The following is a 20675-nucleotide window of genomic DNA, read 5'->3' as shown; positions in this document are numbered from 1 at the left end:
CAGGGAGGCCTGTATTTCTGTGCTTCTTTGGGCGGAATGTGTGAGGATATGGGGAATAGAGTGGATGACTTTATTCTGCTTTGGTGAGCTGCTGGGGAAAAGACCCTCTCTAGCTGACCGCAGGGACCGGTGGCCAGTTTCCTGCTGCCAGAGTCCAGGGACAAGGCAGCCAGAGATGGGTCCTCAGGGCACAGAGCCCTTGGCCAGCCATGGGGCCATCCTGGGGGGCAGGCTGGGATTGTCAGTGTAAGCTTATTAGGGATCAGACAGACAGCCCTGAGGTGTAAGGACTAGAAACAAGACCAAGGTCCCAAAAGGGCAGAACATGTTTGAGAGCCTGGGAGTCTCTTCCAGCTGAGCCCCCCTGCGCTCTGGGTGGGGTGAGTGGTCATCCCTGTCATGCGGGGCTGGAAGCCCGTACCATGAATTGAAATTTGAAGTAAGGAGCAGTGGAGTGGGACCGATGCTGGTTGCAGGGCCTGACAGGGACCCCTAGTGCAGACAGAGGAGGCCCCGCCCGCCCCAGGATTACACATGCATGATAAAAAGAAGAATGTGTGCCCTATCTATGATGCCCATTACCTTGGCTCACACATTCCATTACCTGGAATGTATGTGCTGGCGGGCCTCTGGGCCTGGCCTGGTGCTCAGCAAAGGCAGAGTGAGATCCAGGGATGGCCATGGTTCCTGCCTCCAGTCAACACACCTGGGTGATCTCAGTGGGTCCTGAGGACACCAGGAGCTTCAGACAAGTTTGGTGGTGGGATGGAGCTGCCAGTTCTGGAACTTTCTTCTTCCAGAAGAGCAAGCAGAAGGGCCCCTGTTTCATTCTGGGGTCACTGCTGCCACGTGGGCTTAGAGACAGAGTGCTGTATGGGTTCTTCGTGCTGCAGCATGAGTGCTGGTCTCCCAGATGCTGTGGAATTGCCTAGCGGTCAGAGGGTCCATTTCAAGCAAATAGCGTAGACTTTGGCGGGGCCCTAGGGCTGAGCCTGGGGTCCCTCTGTGATGCCATCAGTGGCCCAGGGCCCTGGGAATTTTAGGTGGACTCCAAGGGAGTGAGACACAGAGGCTGAGTCATTCACGGCGAGCCCACCAGATGGGGATGCGGGAGCTGGGAGTGTGAGAATGTGTGTCCGTCTACAGTGGATTGGTCCTGAGTGTGAGCGAGCCTGTGCATGCGGGTGGTATCCCTGGGTGAGCCTGCTGGTTTCCCTGAAGTCTGATCCAAATGCGCCTGAGCTCCCAGATGGTGAGTATTCCCAGACCTGTCACCTGGCCCGCCAGGCCGGGGAGGCCTCCATGGCTCCTGGGTGCAGTGCAGAAGGACAAATCGTGAAGTCCCTGTGGCCCAATGCCCAACGCTGTTCCTAAAGTGGGGAGGGGAAGTGGGGGGGCGGTGTTGGGCTTCCTATTGTGCCTGACATCCCCACAAGCCCAAAGGAAGCCCGGGGAACCCTCTGCTACTCCATTTAGGACCCTGTCCCTGATGGCTCCCAGGAGCCACAGCCAAGCCTGAAATCAGTGAGCACCGCCTACTCTCCTGCTCCCAGGCTCACGGGGTCCAGCAGAGGGCAGGTCTGGGGGAGGCGCAGAAGTGCCGAGCAGAGATGGAGACCATTTCCCAGTCCCCACTCTCGTCCCAACTGTGTCCCCTGGTCTCTGAGATGAGGTTTCCACCTTCCTCTTGAAGATATAAAGAGACTCTGTTGTCTGGACACACACAACACCAGGCAAGGTGTCACTCTGTATTCAAATGCCATGGCTGTGTCCTCTGGGCTGTGGGCCCTCCCCCAGTCCTGGGCTGCTGCTCACAGGGTCCAGGGTCTCCATCTCAGTGTGTTAACCACCAGCCATCCCTCTCTCTCCCTCCCACTCAAGCCAATGGCAGCCCCACCGCAGGCCTGAGCACCGGGGCCATCGTGGGCATCCTCATTGTCACCTTTGTCCTGCTCCTGGTGGTTGTCGACATCACCTGCTACTTCCTGAACAAGTGTGGCCTGCTCATGTGCATCGCCGTCAACCTGTGTGGAAAGGCGGGGCCAGGCGCCAAGGGCAAGGACATGGAGGAGGGCAAAGCCGCCTTCTCGTGAGTGCAGACCCACCACTACCAAGGTCTGGGCTCCGCCCCCGCCCAGGGCCCAGCCACGGAGCTTCCTCAGTCCCCCTCTTGGAGATCCCGAGGGGAAGCAAGCTTTAGAGAAATGTTTCTCAAAGCTTCGCTTTGGGGGATCCTTGTTTGAAAAGCAGACTCGGGCTCAACCTCATAGCTTATACTTAGAACTTCATGGAAGTGTGAAAATCCCTGCCTAGGACAAAATGAGGGAATTTTCAGAGCTAAGCCTGGGGGGCGGGGGCTGAAATGGGGAGGGGGCAGCATTTGAGAGACACACTTGCCTTGCTGCCATTCACTCATCCACTCATTCACAAATCACGCAACAAACACTTAGTGAGAAGCTACTCTGGGCAAGGCGCTGTTCCCAGGCTCTGGGTACGGCTGTGAACAGAACAGGGGAGAAGTCCTGTCCTCCTCCAGCTGACGACCCAGTGTGTCCCCCAGAGCCTCTGGGAGCTGAGCCTGAGCCAGCAGGAGCCTCTGCAGACTCGCTGTGCTGAGCTGGGTCCAGGCAAGAAGGGACAGAGCAAGGAAATGCATTGCTTAGCACCACCATGTGCCAGGGAATGCCTATGCATCTGCATACACATGAACATGTTCATACACATGAACATACAGTACATATACGCGTACATGCTTACATGTGTATAAGTACAAATCCTCTTAGCATTTATCTGTGCCAGGTGCTGTGCTGAGCACTTTACATTCATTGTCTCGGTTAATGTTCACAACAGCCAGGTGATGTAGATACTGTTATTTGCCCCATTTTACAGATGAGAAAATGGAGACAAGGCATCAAATCAGGTGCTCAAAGTCACATAGCTAGCCAGAGTGGGGATCAGGGGGAGGCGCTGGGCCTGGCTGTAGAGGCCACCTGCCCACCTTGGGCCAGGCCTAGGTAGTTCCTGAGCTACTGCTAGCTTCCCTGGGAAACCCCTCCCCAGCTCCCGGGACTGAACCTGCTGAACTCTCTTTGCAGGAAAGATGAGTCCAAGGAGCCCATCGTGGAGGTGCGCACTGAGGAGGAGCGGACCCCAAATCACGACGGAGGGAAGCACACAGAGCCCAACGAGACCACGCCGCTGACAGAGCCCGAGTACGTGGTGCCTCCGCAGCAGAGCCCTACCCCCTCGCACCTGCCCACCCTGCCCGTGCGGCCCACCCACAGCTCCTGGCCAAGCACTGCAGGCCGGGATTCTTGGCTAAGAAATGCCGGACCCCACTCTCTCCCTGGAGAGAAGGCATTCTTGGTTCTATTAGGGTGGCTGTGGGTGCCCTTAAAGGGCTTTTTGCGTACGTGGGATCCCTAGACCCTGTTCCCAAGTCACACAAACATACCCTGCAAGTAGCTTACGGGAGCGAAGCGTCACTGAGGGAGATGAGCCTTGAGAATGAGACTTAGCACACTCTGTTTAGGATTTCCAAGAATTCTAGGGTTTTTCGAATTCTTCCTAATAGAGGAAGGTACTGGGGACCTGGTAAAGCTCTCTGCCCCCCGCCCCACCCCTACCCCCAGCCCCGTCCCCCATCCTCAGAAGCCTCAGGCAGTCTCAGTCAGAAACAACGTCCGGCTGTGGTTGTAATGACTGCCCGGCTGGCATGGCTGCTCTGGGTTTGAAGGGAATGGAATCTAATGGAAGCACAAAATCTGTGGCTGGAGAACCCGTGGCTCTTAGGGGCTTTGGAACACTCACTGTCCACCTTACTCCTGATTTCCCCACCGTGGCCCATGGCGCCCAGCAGGGCAGCTGGGCCCCGTTCCCTGGGACTCAGGCGCTGCAGTGGTGCAGGCTGACCTGAAGGGGCTGCAGGATCAGAAAGGCCCACGGGGAGTCCCATGCAGAGCGTGAAGGGATCAGCAAAGAGGAAGGGCCAGCAGGTCCCTGTAGCCTGACTGCGGCGTTCTCTGTTGTGTCCTGTCTCCTCTTCTGCCCGCCTGGGCGTGTGCTTCCTCTCGCGTCTCGTTTCTCTGTGGGCCGTGTCCGTGCCTGTGCGTCCCTGCATGCCTGGCCCTCCCCCCGCTCCTCTGTCTCGTCTCAGCTTCATTGTCTATTCTCTTCTACTTCCTGTCCTCCCACAGGCTGCCTGCTGACACCACAGCCACTGTCGAGGACATGCTGCCTTCTGTCACCACCGTCACCGCTAACTCTGACACTATCACCGACACCTTTGCCACTGCTCAGAACAGCCCCACCAGTGAAACCACCACCCTGACCTCCAGTATTGCCCCCCCAGCCACGGCCACGCCCGACTCAAACTCTGTGCCCGCCAGCCAGGCCACCCCTTCCAAGGGGCCCGGAGTGGCCACCTCCTCCCCACCCCCAGCTTCAGCCCCCAAGGTGGCCCCCCTCGTTGACCTGAGCGACACCCCGACCTCAGTCCCTGCCACCAGCAATTTGTCTTCTAGTGTCCTGGCTAACCAGGGGGCTGTGCTCAGCCCCAGCACCCCTGCCAGTGTGGGGGAGGCCTCCAAGGCCCCCCCAGTGAGCAAACCAGCCCCTGCTCCAGCCCCCACCTCAGCCGGGGCAGCCAGTCCCCTAGCAGCAGCAGCTGCCCCTGCCATAGAAGCCCCCCAGGTCAAGCAGGAGGCTCCCAGCATCAAAGGCCCGGAACCCGAGCCCACCCAGCCCAGTGCTGTGAAGAGCCCAAGCGAGGCAGCCACGGCCCTCACTAGCCCGAAGAGCGAGGCTGCCTCTGTCAACGCCACACACCCTGCCCAGGGCGAGGACTTTAAAATGGACGAAGGGAACTTCAAGACCCCAGATATTGACCTTGCAAAGGATGTTTTTGCAGCTCTGGGCTCTCCTGCTCCCGCCGCTGGGGCCAGTGGACAAGCCCCTGAGCTTGCTCCTTCCACTGCAGACAGCTCTGTCTCGCCTGCACCAGCAAAGACCGAGTACGGCCTCTCCTTGTCTCTGTCGTCGGGTTGTGTCCCATGGTAGTGTGCGTTTGTGCTGTGCTGTGTCCTTCTTGTTAGATGTCTCCTCAGCCCCATCCAGGGCTTCTCTGAGGCAACTCTCAACCAAAGGGCTGGGATCAGGCAGAGAGCAGAGGGACACCTAGCAGGTGCGCGAGCAGCCTCCTGTCACTAATTAGGCCATGTTAATTATGCTTTATCCTGATCGTCCTAGCAGCGGCGTCTGTTTTCCCTCAGGAACCCTTGCAGTCAGGCACTGATGAGCATTATTTGGGAGACCAAGGTGCCCCTGTTGGCCACCCTGGGGCCCATAGGCATTCAGCATGGTATCCAGTGGCGGGCTGTGTCCCCACCAGGACAGCACCGCTCTGCAGGGTGCAGAGAGGCAGGGCTGTGGGGAGAGGATGCGGTCCAGAAGGCCCCTGCACACCCCTACTGGGTTGCTCACACCCCCCATCTACTCCTGCTTCTGCCCTGAGTGGCTGAAAGGACTCAGAGCTCCCAAGTACCCAATGACTGTTGGGTCTTCAAGTTCAAGGGAAGGTCCTTAAGCTTACGTTTTTTAAATGGGGTGCCAAGATGCAGTGGCACCATTTGGGGCTAGGGTCTGAGTCTGCCCAGTGTGTCCTCAGACCAGACTCAGCTCTAGGAACTGGTAGAGTCAGACCTAGGTTTCCATAGAGGCTCCTGAGGCTGATGCCAGGGGCGCTGTGGTGCTGCCACCAAGAGCTACAAGGGCACCGTCACAGGAGCCCTGGGCCTCACTCGGGAAGGAAAAGGGCTCCGATAGCCCTGCCCACTCGACCCACTCAGCTTCCCCTGCGGCATGGCAGCCCACTCTAGCCCTCAGCAGACTCCCCAGGAAAGCTGCCCCAGGAACAAAGAGCATGTTCTCCCCCTGCCCAGGCAAGCCACAGAGGCATCACCACGAAATACTGAGCACAGGGGTAGGTGGGTGGAGTGGGTTGGGGTGGGGACAGGCAAGAGCAGGGGGTTTGCAGGAGGGCCCTCTGCAAACAGTCCTGGGGAGCCCAGCCCAGCACAGCTCGTTTATACGAGCTGAGCTGCTGCTCCCGCAGCCCCTCGGGGCGAGGAAAGACTGCATCTGCTGCCCCTCCACCACCCCAGTAAGGGCTGGAAGGGGAGAGGTCTCGTTCCCCTGGTTTGGTGGCACTCAGCTTGGACTGCACGTTAGAATCACTTGGGTGCTTTTAAAAGTCGCCATGTCCAGACCAGTTCTGAGGTATGGCCCCAGCATCCGCGGCTTATAGGGGTCAGGTGACGCCGACGAGCAGCCAAGGGTGGAGGCCACTGCTCTAGCTGCAGCCCTCCTGCGGGGCTGGCTGAGGGTGAGCTACTCCAGACCCAGGTCTCAGCGCTGTTTCCCCGATTCTCTGCAGGAAGGGCCCTGTAGAAGCAAAGTCGGAGTGCCAGGAGACAGAAACGAAGCCAGCACCAGCCGAAGCGAAGACGGTCCCCAACGATGCCACACAGACAAAGGAAAACGAGAGCAAAGCATGATGGGTGACGACAGCCAAGCAAAGATCAAAATTAAAAGTGACACCACAGCTTCACCAGAGCATTTCCAATATCTCACATACACATACACACACACACACACACACGCGCACACACACACATCTCACCCCTCTAGTGTCTTTTGCCTTTAAAAAAAACTAAACATAAACATGGGATCGCCTTTTTGTAGGTTTATAGAAAGGGTTCCTTTGTTGCACACTCACTTGTAAGAAAATGAGACAAAAAGGTTAACCCCACAGCCAAACTAGGACACTCCGTTCCCTGAAACCATTTAAAAATCAAACAAAAGGACCCCAAATTAAGAATCTAGGAAGCTCAGAAAAAAAATCTAGGTTCAGGAAGACCGCACTTGGCATTGCCCAATTGGCACTGAGCAGTCTCAGAGAGAAACACTTCCAGGCACTATAACGAACCGATGAACAAAGTCCAAGTTTATTTTTATACTCTCAGTCGAGTTTGAATTCTGTAAAAACCTCATAAGTAAGTTATCATTTCTGTTCACTTTGTATTTGTTCAGTATGCAAAGTGTGTCACCCCTTCTAGCTGACTTCAGTTCCCACGTAGACTCTGGTTCCGTAGGAAGAATGCCAAATTGCAGCTTCTGGGGCTAGATCTCAATTTGCAGTATTCAGACTTCTTTTTTTCTTTTCTTTCTTTTCATTCTTTTCTTTTCCTTTCTGCCAACTTTGCTTTCCAGTGTTTACAAGTTGACAAATGTTTGACTTCAATGGCATTTCAATGTCCATGTAAAGTAGTTGCCTTTTTTTTTTTTTTTTTTTTAGTTCCAAATACCACCTAGGTGGGAGGATCACCGCAGGCCTGCTTTAGCACAGAAACGTCAGCCCCATGACTGTTTACAGTGGTAATCCCCTATTGAGTTGAAGTTTTCGCCTGCATCCAACTCAGGTGAAAATTCATCTCGTTCCGGACTGGTTTTGCTTTTTGGTTCTCGGTTCCTTGTGTGTTTCCCTGCGGGTAGACCGCTTTCTAGCAGCAGTCGCCTGGCCTGCGGTGTCTGGGAAAAGGGCTCTGCTCCCAGCGTCCTGCCCTTCCTCTTGAAAGGTTCCTTAGGCTTTGTTGACCGAGCAGAGAAGACTGTATAGCTGCGGCTGGTCTTGGTGAACACACGTTTTGACCCCAAACATCCCCCTTTTGTAGAAAGCCAAATAAAATATATACATACAATTCCTTTTGAGCCCAGAATCTAGATTTGAGCGGAAGAACACGTGTGCTTCAGGGAATGAGTGTCTTTTTTTGGAAATCTGTTGAAGTAAAGGAACATCGGCCTTCTGTTCACTTAGGCAGCATTTGTAGAAACAAAAGAAAAAACAAACAAACAAACAAAAAAACCCATCCTGCTGTCTGGAGTCATAACACAACTTTCCTGGATTGGAAACAAAGTGGGGGAGAAATACAGAAACTTTACGGGGACGGGAGGGGGGGAGAAGGGAAAAGCCAGCCCTTTGTATAGACATTTTGCTTTTTTTCTCATTCTACTTTAGAACTGCAAGCTTGTGCACTGTGGACGCGTGAATATTTTAGTGTGAAACGTGTTTTGTCATAGTATTGAAATAAAACTTCAACATAGTTTGGTTGTGGAAGGTATAGCAGATAGTTCAGAAAAAAAAATATTCAGGAAAGAAAATTTACTCTTAAAAGGAATTGAAGCCTTTAAACAAAGAAAATGAATAAAAATGATTTTGATGATGATGATGATGCTAAGTAAACAGAAGTCAGGTCTCAGCACGCGCTGCTTTCCGAAGGTACAACAGCAAGAGGTGAGGGTGGCGAGACCACCGAGTCGTGCTGTGGGCCACACCCAGGTCCTGACACTTCTGCAGCCTGATCAGTGGCAATGTGCTAGATTATCATTTCAAACTGTGAAAAATAATGGTCTTGTCATTTGCTCAATGTGGGGTTATTTTGCATTTTCTCATCTCCTGGGGATGGAAATGGAGGATCCCAGTCCACAGCGCTCGGCCCCTTTGATTCTAGGGCCGCACAAATTCTGGTTCCGAGGCACAGGCCCGCAGGCACAAACACCTTGAAGACAGTTCTTAGAGCACACAGCAGAACGGGAGCTCCTGCGTGTCAGACGGAGGGTCTGCAAGGACTGGTGGCTCTTCTGTCACCAGGTTGTCAGTGGGATCAGTTCTGCACCTTGTGGTTTTAGTGGCTTTGATCAAGGCCAAGCCCACATTATACCTCAAGGAGACTCCGTTTCATTCCAAGCTGGTGTGGTTAGGCAAACTGATTTTTGTTCCAATGATTAGGAAGAAAAAGAGGTATAGTCAACCCTCAGATACCCTGGCCCAGGACAGCGGACAGTCACCCTCCACCAAGAGTCCACCATTAGCTGGAACCCAACCCTCTGCCCACCTTTTGGTCAGCTTCTCTCCCAATATACATAGATTTGTATCTGCATGCGTGAGCTTTCCTTTCCTTAAAAATATAAAATAAAACAGAGCGATGCTTTCTCTAAAATCAAAGAGGGAGTCACTTTATTTTCAAGATGTTCTATCTTTTATGTTAAGAGATAAAAGCTTATAGTTTTTCTTTTTTAATTTTTTGAAGGGGGATCAATTCTGCCCATTTCCAATGTCTATGTGTCTATATGTGTATGTGCCATACATATGTATTCACATGAATGCCGGCATGGCCGAGTCCTGCTGGGGCACTCGGGTGGACGCCCGGGCCTCCACTCCCTGGGGCCACAGTGTACGCAGTGCTGCTCTGGAAGTGGAACTCTATTTTCACACTTTTGTATGGAGCCTTCAAGCCCCAGGTTTTCACTCTAGGCTGTCTGTCTGGATGGCGGTTTTCAGACCTCCATTAACATCCCTACCCAGCATTCCCAACTTCGGGGGCCTTCTCTCTTGTTATAAACTTTTTACCAAGTGAAACATCGAGACCACCTTTGTTTCCATTCTCACTGGTGTAAATACTGAGTACTAACTGAGAATTTTGACTTTGCATTCTGTCAGAATACTTGTGTTCAATAAAAACTGAAAGAAAAAAAACAACAGTCATGGTCAAACTGGGATTTATTTCAATTCAGGGAGAGTGTCGTGGATCAAATGTGGAGGAGCCGGTGGTATTCTTTTTTTTTTTTTACCTGTGAAAAAGGTCAGTTAAATGCAGTGTCTGGAGTTCCAAATGCCTGAATGATGGTTTCTAATTTTCCTCTCAGGATGACAGAGGAGTCCTCGTTTAGAAGGACCAGGTGTCAGATTCAAAAAGATTTTATGCAAATCCTGGTTCTACCACTTCCTTGACCTTGGAAGAGTTCCTCAATCTCCCCAAGACTCGGTGTCCTCTTTTGACAAACTGGAACTATCAAGCTAATAGAGTTGAGGTACTGGTTAGTGAATAAGGCACTGAAAGTCAGTGTAGCACTTTCTTGGCACATAGTAGGTCCGAAACAAATGGGAGTTAGTGCTGTTGGCATCCCAGGTGTGTGACAGCGTCCAACACAAGGTCCCAACACTGCACTAATCTGAGTGACACCTCCTTTTTGTGTCCTATGTGCCTCATCCTAGTCTCGGCTTGGGGAGTGGAGTCTTCCCCTGCGGTGGTGTCTGCATCCTTCCGGGACTGCTTCTTGCGCCTCTTCTAATATCACAGAGCCGTATGCATCTCTGTGCTTTCCTGTGCCACACATTTCCAGCTGCATGGAGGGGGCGAGGGGTAAAAGCACGTTGCTTACCAAGATTTGGAGAAATCATACAATGATAACCCTCTTCATTAATCCGTGAAGGCTTGTTTCCAGAGTCTTCCTCCTTCAGACTAGTCTCTCAGATTCCCTAAGTATGTATTGAGTGTCTCCAAGGGGCTTAGGATGTAGCATCAAATGAAACAGCTCGCTCTCTCATGGAACCTTCATTCCAGTGTGGGGGTGGGGCAGACAATAAGCACATAGACGCTATGTTGTGGTCACTAGGCCAGTTCACCAATTTCCCAGTTCTCTTCCTCCTTCTGGGCACATGATAGGCTTACACTTCTTTGATCATTTAAAATGGGTGTGCATGGCCATGCGGCTGGCTGTGGTCAGCGGCATATGAGCAGCACAGTGCATGTCTCTTCTAGGAGAGCCTTTGACAGCCAGTGTGTCTTACCGTGGCCCTCTTCCCCGACACAGCAATCAGCAATGCTGCAGGTGGTGGCAGTGCCGTCACCTGGGTCCACAGTGAAGGATGTGAGCAGGTGACTCATGATGGACATGAAGGGTGCCTGTGGAGTAAACCCAGTGGTAACTGTTTAACAGCTGGCTCTCTAGGAGGAAGGGACAGGGGATGTACATATGTATGGGGAAGGGGTGTGTGTGCATGGGTGCACGCATGTGTGTGTGCATTTATTATAAACTTCATTGATATAGAGAATGTAATAAAATATTGCAAGTAATAAAATATATAGTATTCTATATTGAGATTCCTTATATCCTATTGAAATTCACAGACTGCTTTTGATTTTTGCTGAAGTTTTGTATCCATAATTAACCTACGGTGGCAATTGACTAATGAGTGCAGTTCCAACATAAATGTTGGTTAATATATTCATTTATGTTAACTAGTGAGATGAAAGTGGCACAGTAAAGATGTACATGTCAGAACTTCACTCACTCATCAATGGTGTGAGCGACCTCTGCTGAATCATACAGAAGTTTTTGAATACTAGAATACTGCCTCAATTTTCTGCTATTCACAGTGTAATGGCTGCAGTCATGGCACATTTTTAAATTTAATCTGCATCATAAATAATCTTCCCTATCACTTTCTTAAGTCTAGACAGACACCAGAAAGAAATCAAACCCTGATCTATAGCATTTACTGCTCTCAGAGGCATATAAATATTCTCACGGTGGCTGATTTCAATGTGTCACTGGACAAGAAGTTAGGTCCAGCCGCACAGCAGAACATCATTAAGGTATTTCCAGCATACAGATAACAGAGACATAAATAGCTGCACAGACATAATAGTAATATGCAGTAACAACAAACATGCATACATGGCAAAATGCAGTAAAATAACAAGTGATACATTTTGAGTATTTATTGCCTTCATTTTCAATATAATTTTAATGGTGAATTTATGTAATTTAATTTTTAATGACTATGCTTAACAAGTGGCTCAAAAATTTCCTAGAAATTTAACAATTGGTTCTCTCTAACTCCAGCATACCACTGGATAACCCCTTTATGCTATAAGCCACTTCACCTTCAGACCTGTTACCGCAGCATTATGTAGACTATTATGGCTAAATCAGGGAGCGAGAAGGCTCCTGATTTAATCCAGGTGAATGGGAGGTCAGAATATTCCTCTCTGAAAAGGTGACATTTGAGCAGTGACCTCAAAGAAGTGAGGGACTGAACCATGCAAATATCTGAATGAATATCTCAGGCAGAAAAAAACCAGCAAGGGCAAAGGTCCTGAGGCGGGGATTCTTGGTGTATTCAAAGAAGAGCAAGGAGGCCAGTGTGGCTAGACCAGAGAGCAAGGGAGGGTGGGGTAGAGGCATAAGAGGCAGGAGATGAGTTAGAGGCATCCATGAGCTAGGTCACCTGGGATCTGTAGACTATTATGAGAATTTTGGCCTTTTCTTCAAGTGAGATGGAAAGCCAAGGGAAAAAATTTAAGCAGAAGGCTGAGATGACTTAACTTGATTTTTAAAATGATCACTCTGGCCCTCACTGTCTTCAATGAGACAGCCAAGCAGTCTCCCCAGTAGACACAGAGATGTGACTCTTTGTGAAAACCCTGACTCGCAAGGCCATCACCCTCGAGGTCCAGCCCAGTTACACCACTGAGAACACAAAGCTAACATCCAAGACAGGGAGGGGATCCCACCTGACCAGCAGCAACTGATTTTTGTGGGCAAACAGCTGGCGGATGGCTGCACCCTCTGACTCTGATATCCATAAAGAGCGAACCCTGCGCGTGGTGCCTTGTCTGGGGAATGGCATCTCTGAGCCCTCACCGTGCTAGCTCACCCAGAGTCCAACTGCAGTAAGTGGTACTCACCTGCACCACACACTGTCAACTGCAGCAAGATGTGCAGCCACGCCATCAACCTGCACCCCAAGGAAAAGGTTAGATAGGGCTCCCACCACGACCACCTCAGCCCACAGGGCAGTCTCCTGCCTGAACCCTGTGGCTCTGAAGCCTCAATAACATTTCTCATTTGTTGACTGGAGACGTTAAAAAAATAAACAAACAAACAAAAAACCTCACTCGGGCTGTTGGTTTGAGAACAGACCACAGTCACACGGCAATGGTGTAGATGGGAGAAGATAGTGTGCTTGGAGCAAGTTGATTCCAGTGGAGGGAGGACAGTGGCCAGATGCTAGCTCTCTATTGAAGGTGAAGCTGCAAAATTGGAAAATGGGTTGGATGTGGGTTTGAGAAGCATGAAGGACGTCTTCCAGATTTGCGGCCTGAGCAACGGAAAGGATGGAGTTGGCATTTACTTTCTAAAAGGAGTGGAGGAGAAGCCAGTTGGATGGTTGCAGAGTTCGGTTCTGGACAATTTAAGTCTGAGATACCTGTGAACACCCTAGTGGAGATTTTGAACAGGCTGAAGTTCAAGAGGTCCATTCGGAGACACATGTAGAAGCTGTCATCAGAGAGCTTGTGTTTGAACCCCGGCACTTAGTGAAATCACCAAGGAAATGAATATGGATTAAGAAGAGGAGAGAATAAGAAAGGGACCCAGAAAAAAATTTTTGCAGGCAGCTCTATGGCAAGGTAAAAGCTGAATGACCCCTTTTCTGGCACTTAGAACACAGGGGGAGGAACAGGCCTGCACTGACAAGATGAAAGAAATACCATCTGATTCCACCAATTCCAGGCTGTCACTATCACATGCCATTCATTTGTGAAGACCTTGGCTTTTGGTTCATGGTCATCCTCTCTCCCAAGTTCCACCATCATCCTGGGAGACTTCAATGCTTTTTGTTGAAAACCCCTTCAAAACACAGGTCCGTCATGTTACCATCCTTGTCTCCAGTGACCTCCTTCCCTCCAGTTAAGCCACCTTGACCAACCTGTAGACTTGATCATCACCAACCATTCAGCCTGAACCAGATTTTCAGATTCCCCACTCTCCAACACTCTCTTTGACCCATCCAGTTCTCTCACTCAGCTACTAGTACTCCCAATAAGTCAATTACTTGTCCTTACTGAGGCCTCTGCTAATTGACTCCCAGATTTTTCCATATTTATCACGTCCTCTCTTCACCTCCCAATACACTCAGCTTCGATTCTTTGGTGCAGCTCTCCAACCACTCACACTCAGACATTAAAGGCTTCCTTGTCTTGACGGTCTCGCTCTGCATCTATCTTGTAAAAAACTCTAGCCCTGAAAATCATGTCTGCCATCTCTTCGTTCACACCTGGACAGCTGGGTGCTGTTCTAGAAAAACCACATAACCAGGCACATTAGTACCAAGAGATAATTAAAGTCACTCTCAACTAGTCTCTGACACTAGTACTGCCTGACAATCCTACAGGTATTTCTCACCAACTCCTTCATATTCTCCTCTACAAAAATGTCTTCACTTTCCCCAGACTAACCCCTCCCTCAGCCATCCTTTTCATCTCAGCAAGTGAATGGTCTTGCTTCCTTCTTCTAAAGAACACCCTCAGTTGACCATCCCAAATCTACACACACACCTGCGTCCATGGTCTCCCTCCCTCCTTTGCTCTTGTACATCAGAAGCAGCCATCTCCCCTTTCCGTGGACATTGGCCTTTCTCTCCTAGTTTCATTGGGACTTTCTTCATCCATTCAATATTCTTTCAGCATTTATTGAACACCTTCCAAAGCCAGGGACTTTTCTAGATGCTGGGGAAACAAAGACCCCACTTTCATGGAGCTTACGCTCTAAATAAAGGTACATAAGAAGTCCATGACGATGAATGCTGTAAGAAGCAGGCAGTGAGACAAGGGAACTAGCGGGTCAGGAAGGAGGAAATTTTTTTACATGGAATAATCAGGGATGTGCTCTCTGAAGAGGATGCATTTTAAAAAACCTACAGCCCTGGCTGGTTTGGCTCAGTGGATAGAGGTTGGCCTACAGACTGAAGGGTCCTGGGTTTGATTCCAGTTGAGGGCACATACCTCAGTTTCAGGCTCCATCCCCATCCCAGTCAGGGCATGTACAGGAGGCAAGCAATCAATGTGTCTCTCTCCCATCAATGTTTCTCTCTCTCTCCTCCTCCCATCCTTTCCACTCTCTCTAAAAATCAATAGAACAATATCCTTGGGTGAGGATAACCAATAAACAAACAAACCGACCTACAAACTCAAAAGAGCATTTGTTCCAAGAACTCAGAGCCTTTCTCAGAAAAGGAGCCTTTCTCTACTGGCAAGCTTATGTGGTGGGTAAGACACTAGAACATATATGAAATGAAATTTTTTCTAATATGAATGTAATTTTTTCTTCAATCTGCCATTTCATGGGGTGGTAGAAAGGTAATCTCCATCAAATTATGGTCTCACCCCTAAACCCTCTCAATATGGCTAATGAGACCTCTAAGTACCTCTCTAAGTCCATCTGACATTACTCTGCTTTCATACTTTATATGCCAGAAAGAGTGGGAAAATGTGTATTTCTTTAACAATGCCATGCTCTTTCTCACCTCTGGCTCCCTGCACACCGACGTATGTCCTGCTTTCTCTGGAACACTCTTCAGCACCCCCAGTGCCTATACTAACCCTTGACTCTTACTTCATCCTCAGGTCTCAGATTAAATATCACCTTTCCTCACACCTGATCCAGTTGCATAGTCCCCCATTCTACATTCTATCCAGGACCACGACATAGCTGGCACTTGCAGACAGTTATATCTGGTTGTTAAAATATTGAAATGCTTCTTCACTGCTGTGAGTAGCTGCTTTCTCCCCAGCCCCTCACATAGACTCCTTCAGATGGCCCCAAAATCTTGTAACTCAGGTCATAGCATCTAACCCAGCAGAGGGCTCAGGGTTCTGCTCTGGTGCTATAGCTAATGGCCATGAAATGCAGTCTGTAAAATATTTTTAACATTCCTTCTAGTTATATCCTAAGGTGCCACTCTTCATTTGATCTCTAATTTAATGTTTCTCTTTTTCACTGAACTCTAAACTCCTCCAGGGAAGGTTCTGTGTCTGTCTTATTCACTACTCTATCCTGGCACGTCATACAGCACCTGGCACAAGGTAGGAACTTAACATTTGCTAGCTGTATGCATGACTGAGTGAATAAATGTATGAATGAAGTGATAATATACATGCACACCAGCCATGGTCACCTGCATTTTCATCTTTGCAGGTCTGTGTGTGTAAGTGCAAATAGAGTCTACACCTGACCAAGGAAGATGTCTTTGAACTTGAGTCACACAGCACTGCCCACTGCCCAGAATCCTAAGCAAGTCTACACCAGGGACCAAGGTGGGGTTCAGTCCCTGGAGTCACCTGTGCCTGGAGAAGGTGTGCTCTCCCTGACCCAGCCCCTGATCATGGCTCACCATACCTCCTCCTTCCTCTAGCTGGTGACAATGTCCAGCCAGTGATAAACTCTTCTATGATAAAGCAGCCTGCAGAATCTTGGGTTAGGAGACCCAGAATGGCAGGAACATTGCTATTGGACTTACCCCATGCCTGTTACTCAAAGCCATGATTTCTGGTGGACAAGGCAGACCAAGCAAAATCAGGGCCCCTCCTTCCTTGGGGTTTCTCGGGGGAAGGGATAACCTCTGTTTGGGAGGCTGGGAAGAGCAAATGGGAGGCAAAACAGGATAGCTGGATCTGTGAAGGGTCTGCCGGCCCCAGGTCTAGGTGTCCTGGTTTGGCCTTCCAGGGACATCACTGTGCTATTTCCTCTTCCTGAACAAGTGAGCCCAGGCACTTGGCTGCCAACTCCAGCTCAGAACAAGGTAACCCACAGGAGTCTGTTTGTTTGGAGAGCTTCCCGTCATGATGGCCATCAACAGCCCATTGGAAATGTGGCTCTGAGCATGAGGAGCAAAGTTGCGAAGATCTCTCCAACTAACAGGGGATGAATCTTTCCAAGGGAGCCACAATTTGGAGCCCAGGGGTCCAGCCCACAAGTCCTCCCACACTCTCTGTCCAAGAGGAAAGACAATGGGATCTTTGAGACAAGGCGAGGGTCTCTCACAAGCAGCCAGCACGCACACGGGGCCCTGACTGGGAAGTCAGAGGCAGCACCGGTCCTCCATCATCTTCCACACCAGCGTTCTGAGTCTCCAAGACACTTGTCTAAACTGCACATTCCCGGATCCCATCCCCACAAATCCTGAGGCTGCAGATCTGCAGCAGCGGATTCCACTGTAGGTGGTCCCTAGGCGGTCCCTGGACTGTGTGCGGAGAACACCGGCAGCAGGCGGCTGGGGAACATCTTGCCCAGACCCAGCCAGCTAAGGGCTGGGGAGACTCCTTCAGGAGGCTCCTCAGTATCATAGGGACAACAGGAAGTTCTGTAGACCCAGCTTAGTGTCTGGATGTCAGCAAAACACGTCCCCCGGCTCAGCACAGTTCACCACACACGCTGGAAAGCAGTTAGCATCCCAAATAAGTCCAGTCTCTGCGAGGCTGGGAGCAGCTGACATGATGTAATGTCAGAAGGACAGATGTGAACTCCTGCACGCTCTTTGAAGATCCAACAACCAGAGTGCGTGCTGAAGGTGATGGGTCTTAGCAACAGAGCATATGTTTTTTTAGAAAGAAAAAAAAAAGAGGATGGGTTTTTAATTGGCTATAAACTCAGCATGAGAGATGAGGCAGTGTAGACTTCCAAAAATACTTGTGATACTGACATTGATCTTGGTTTTCTTTACTCAGCGTTCTTACTGAACTAGGTCGGAAACTCTTCTAAGCACTAAACTATTTACTGTCAGTCTTTATAATAATTCTATGAGGTGGATATTACTAACCCTATTTCATAGATAAGGAAACTGAGGCACAGGGAACTGTCATAATTTTCCCAAAGTCACAGCCAGTGAGAAGCAGAGCCAGAAAGTGAATCCAGTCAGGAAGCACTCACAGCCAGGAGCATGTGGGCCACCACTCCGCCTTTCCCTGGGCAGACCACGTGCGGTATTGTCACACCCAAGAGGAAGGCACATCCAGGGCAGCACCACGGGCAGGTGAAGGAACTCAAGCCATGTCTGAGGAGGAGTGTGGGCAGCAGGTGTGCACATTTCGCTTGGGGCAGAAACCCTGAGAGCAAAGCAGGAGGTAAGTAGGGCAGAATCCAGGAGACTTCAAGTGGCTGTCTTCACACATCACCAGGGTTATCTAGAGGAAAGAATGGGCTTAATATGTAATATTTTTGAGGGCTCATGTAGACCAACAGTATGAGGAAACTGGCTTTACACACATGGAAGGAACACCACTGAAGGAACACCACTGTCTCACAGAAGCCCCAAGAGCAGATAGTTGAGTCTTTCAATGGAGCCACTCCTCAGGCACAGGGAAGGAGCCTGACGCATCAGATGCACATTGGTTCTGTTCAGGTTCTAGCTGCCTTTGCTGGCAATGGCTCTAACTCCCACGGATGGCTGGAGCACTGAACATAGAGGAAGCACATTGCCATTCTGATCAGAGCCATCATTTGAGTTCACCTTCCAGGGCAGCAAGTACAGCCTGGGATGCTGGGGAGAAGGGACTCTAAGGACAGAGGTGAGATGTGACAAAGACAGTCTCACCTGTCATTTTACCAGGACTTGCCCCACCCTGGAGATGATCCAAGCCCAACGACACTCCAAGAACAAAAGACTGTGTCATTTTTGTTCAGTCACTTGTTCAGTATTCATTAAAGTCAAATGTGAATTGAGCACCTACTATGTGTCAGGGACTATGTTGGGTAATGAGATACCGTGACAAATGTAATGGATAATGTCCCTGGGCTGATGGCATTGGAAAGATCATGGACTCCAGTGAGAGAGCTATATATCTTGCATTGGACTCTGGCATGTCCAAGCTCTGTGACCGTGGACAAAGTACTTAACCTCTCTGAGTATGTTTGTTTCATCTATAATATGAGAATTTCTACTTCACAGAATGGTTTGAAAGTTAAAAGAGGCCTAGTACATGGCATATGATAAATAAATGTTGGCACTTACATTAGTCAGTGTTGGGGTCCAACCCCAACGGGTCCAGGGATCCCCAAAGGTGTGGACGGAGTCGGCGAAGAATGAATGACATGGAAACTGGTTTCACTTCATCAGCATAGCGAGGTTCTCCCTCCAGGATCTCCAGCGAAGTTCTGGCTAGGATCTCCAGCGAAGTTCTGGTCAGGATCTCCAACCAAGTTCTGGTGCCATATTCTCTTGCTAGGTTCTCCAGCCAGGTTCTCCAGGTTCTCCAGCCAGATTCAGTCATCAGGTTCTTTAACCAAGTTCTATCCAGGTTCTTTTGCCATGTTCTGTCTAGGTTCTCCAGTGAAGTTCTGTAGCCAGGTTCTGTCCAGGATCTTTTGCCATGTTCTCTGGCTAGGTTCTGGTTAGGATCTGATGAGGTTCTGATGTTTATTGTCTTGTTACATCCGTATTTATACCAGCCGATTTTAATCCTGTCAATTTCTATTACAAAGGTTAGGGCGTTTCTTATCTCCATTCCAGGGAGTAAAGATTATGTAGCTTAACTACCCGCCTGGCACTTAATTAAGGGGTTGTATCCCCTCCCTAACCTCAGGGAAAGATCCCCACCTGGGGAAACAACCTTTCTCGGAGAGGTGACCTTGGTTAAAACACATGGCGCTAAAGGGAGCAAATATATTAAGAACAGTATGCTATATATGCCAGGTCCACTGAAACATATGCTGTGCAGATGTTTCTTTCCTGCAGCGACTGTGTCAAGCAGCAAGGATGGACCGGCTTCCGGCAAGTCAGAGTTCTTAGCAACTGAGGCTGATTCTGGTTGATTAAACCAAAACAGGATTTTCTAACTGGATTTTGGATAGTTCACACAATCATGAGATGCCTGGAGAACAGTGCTTAAGGCCAAGCTTCCAAAAGCAATGCCCATAACAGTACTGCAGAACTGGCCTGAAGAAAAAGCCACCACTTCCCCACTCTGTCCCCAGCAACGCCACGTGTGGGTCAGGCACTTGACCTTCCAATCGCTACGATACTCACCCCACTTCTGAAAGAAAGCCAATGCCTCTCCCACTATCTTTGCCCAAAAAATGGGTGCTGGGAAGAACCTCTCTCCTAGTCAGAGGGGTTTGGGTCTCATCTACGCCTGGTAGTAGCTGCAAAGAAGCCCGGGGAATGGAGTTGTCATGCTTCCACTTGGGGGAGGTAGAACTCAGAGCTGGAACTTCCTCCAATTTTCAACAAATGCTGGTCAGGCAGAATGTGACAAATGTTCACTGGGCTCCCTTGCCCAGGCTGTTCACCAAGTACATACCCAGCCTCTTGCCAGTCCTGCAAACTCCTGGTAGGGATGTCCCAGGCTCTCCAAAGCCTCCCGCCCCCACCCTGCAACCTGACACATCACTGAAGTTCTTGGAATACATCTATCCCAGTATAAGGGCCATCTCGGGCAGGAGATCTGAGGAGGGACGATGACTGGAGGCTCCTGGGAAAGCTTAGGTGAGCATGCTAATCAGACTAGGACCTGACTAGAAAGGCTGCAGAACCCTAGGACGACCCAGTCTTCCTCCAACCCAGCTGTCCAGACAGCCATGGCTGTCCCCAGGGCCTGGGACATGAGCACTCCTCCTCTTCTCTGCTCATGAATTGGGCTGTCTAGTTTGCTAAACTCCAAAGTAAATAATGCTATCTAGCATTGCTTTGGTCCCTACAGTGTACAAAATGCTTTCATGCAGTAATAATAAATACACAATATTAATTATTGTTATCATTAATTGAGGGCTTACTACATTCCAGAAACTTTAAAATATCATCTCTCAATGTTCACACCAAAGCCATAGTGAACACATGTGTTTGCCCAGCTGGCATCCTTTTTCCTTCTCTCAACAGCACCTCAGTTTGGGGGAGGGGATTTGAAGTTTCTCCTTCAACTCTCAGGACTTATAGTGAAACTACTGGCAAAAAGAAGCTCTATTCTCACTAAACCCATAAGAAAAGTAGAATGCTGAGG

General features: G+C 49.8%; 1 protein-coding gene across 4 annotated transcripts in view; it reads left to right on the top strand.

The window, feature by feature from the left end:
• The window catches only part of NCAM1 (neural cell adhesion molecule 1), a 337712-nt gene extending 328651 nt beyond the window's left edge, over positions 1 to 9061 (top strand). For 2 of the 4 annotated variants that reach the window (XM_070426026.1, XM_070426025.1), the window contains 4 exons: positions 1882 to 2089; positions 3096 to 3212; positions 4197 to 5012; positions 6434 to 9061. In XM_070426026.1, the coding sequence (XP_070282127.1) occupies positions 1882 to 2089; positions 3096 to 3212; positions 4197 to 5012; positions 6434 to 6554 (1262 nt within the window). In that variant the 3' untranslated portion in view covers positions 6555 to 9061. The remainder of the gene's footprint in view (positions 1 to 1881; positions 2090 to 3095; positions 3213 to 4196; positions 5013 to 6433) is intronic. The other 2 variants (XM_070426028.1, XM_070426027.1) reach the window with 1 other exon arrangement.
• The last annotated feature ends 11614 nt before the right edge of the window (positions 9062 to 20675 follow it).

Source organism: Myotis yumanensis, unplaced genomic scaffold (genome assembly GCF_028538775.1).
Source record: "Myotis yumanensis isolate MYYU_CA2020_CCGP unplaced genomic scaffold, mMyoYum1.0.hap1 SCAF_10, whole genome shotgun sequence".
Lineage (NCBI taxonomy): Eukaryota > Metazoa > Chordata > Mammalia > Chiroptera > Vespertilionidae > Myotis > Myotis yumanensis.
This window is presented reverse-complemented; position numbering and strand designations above follow the sequence as displayed.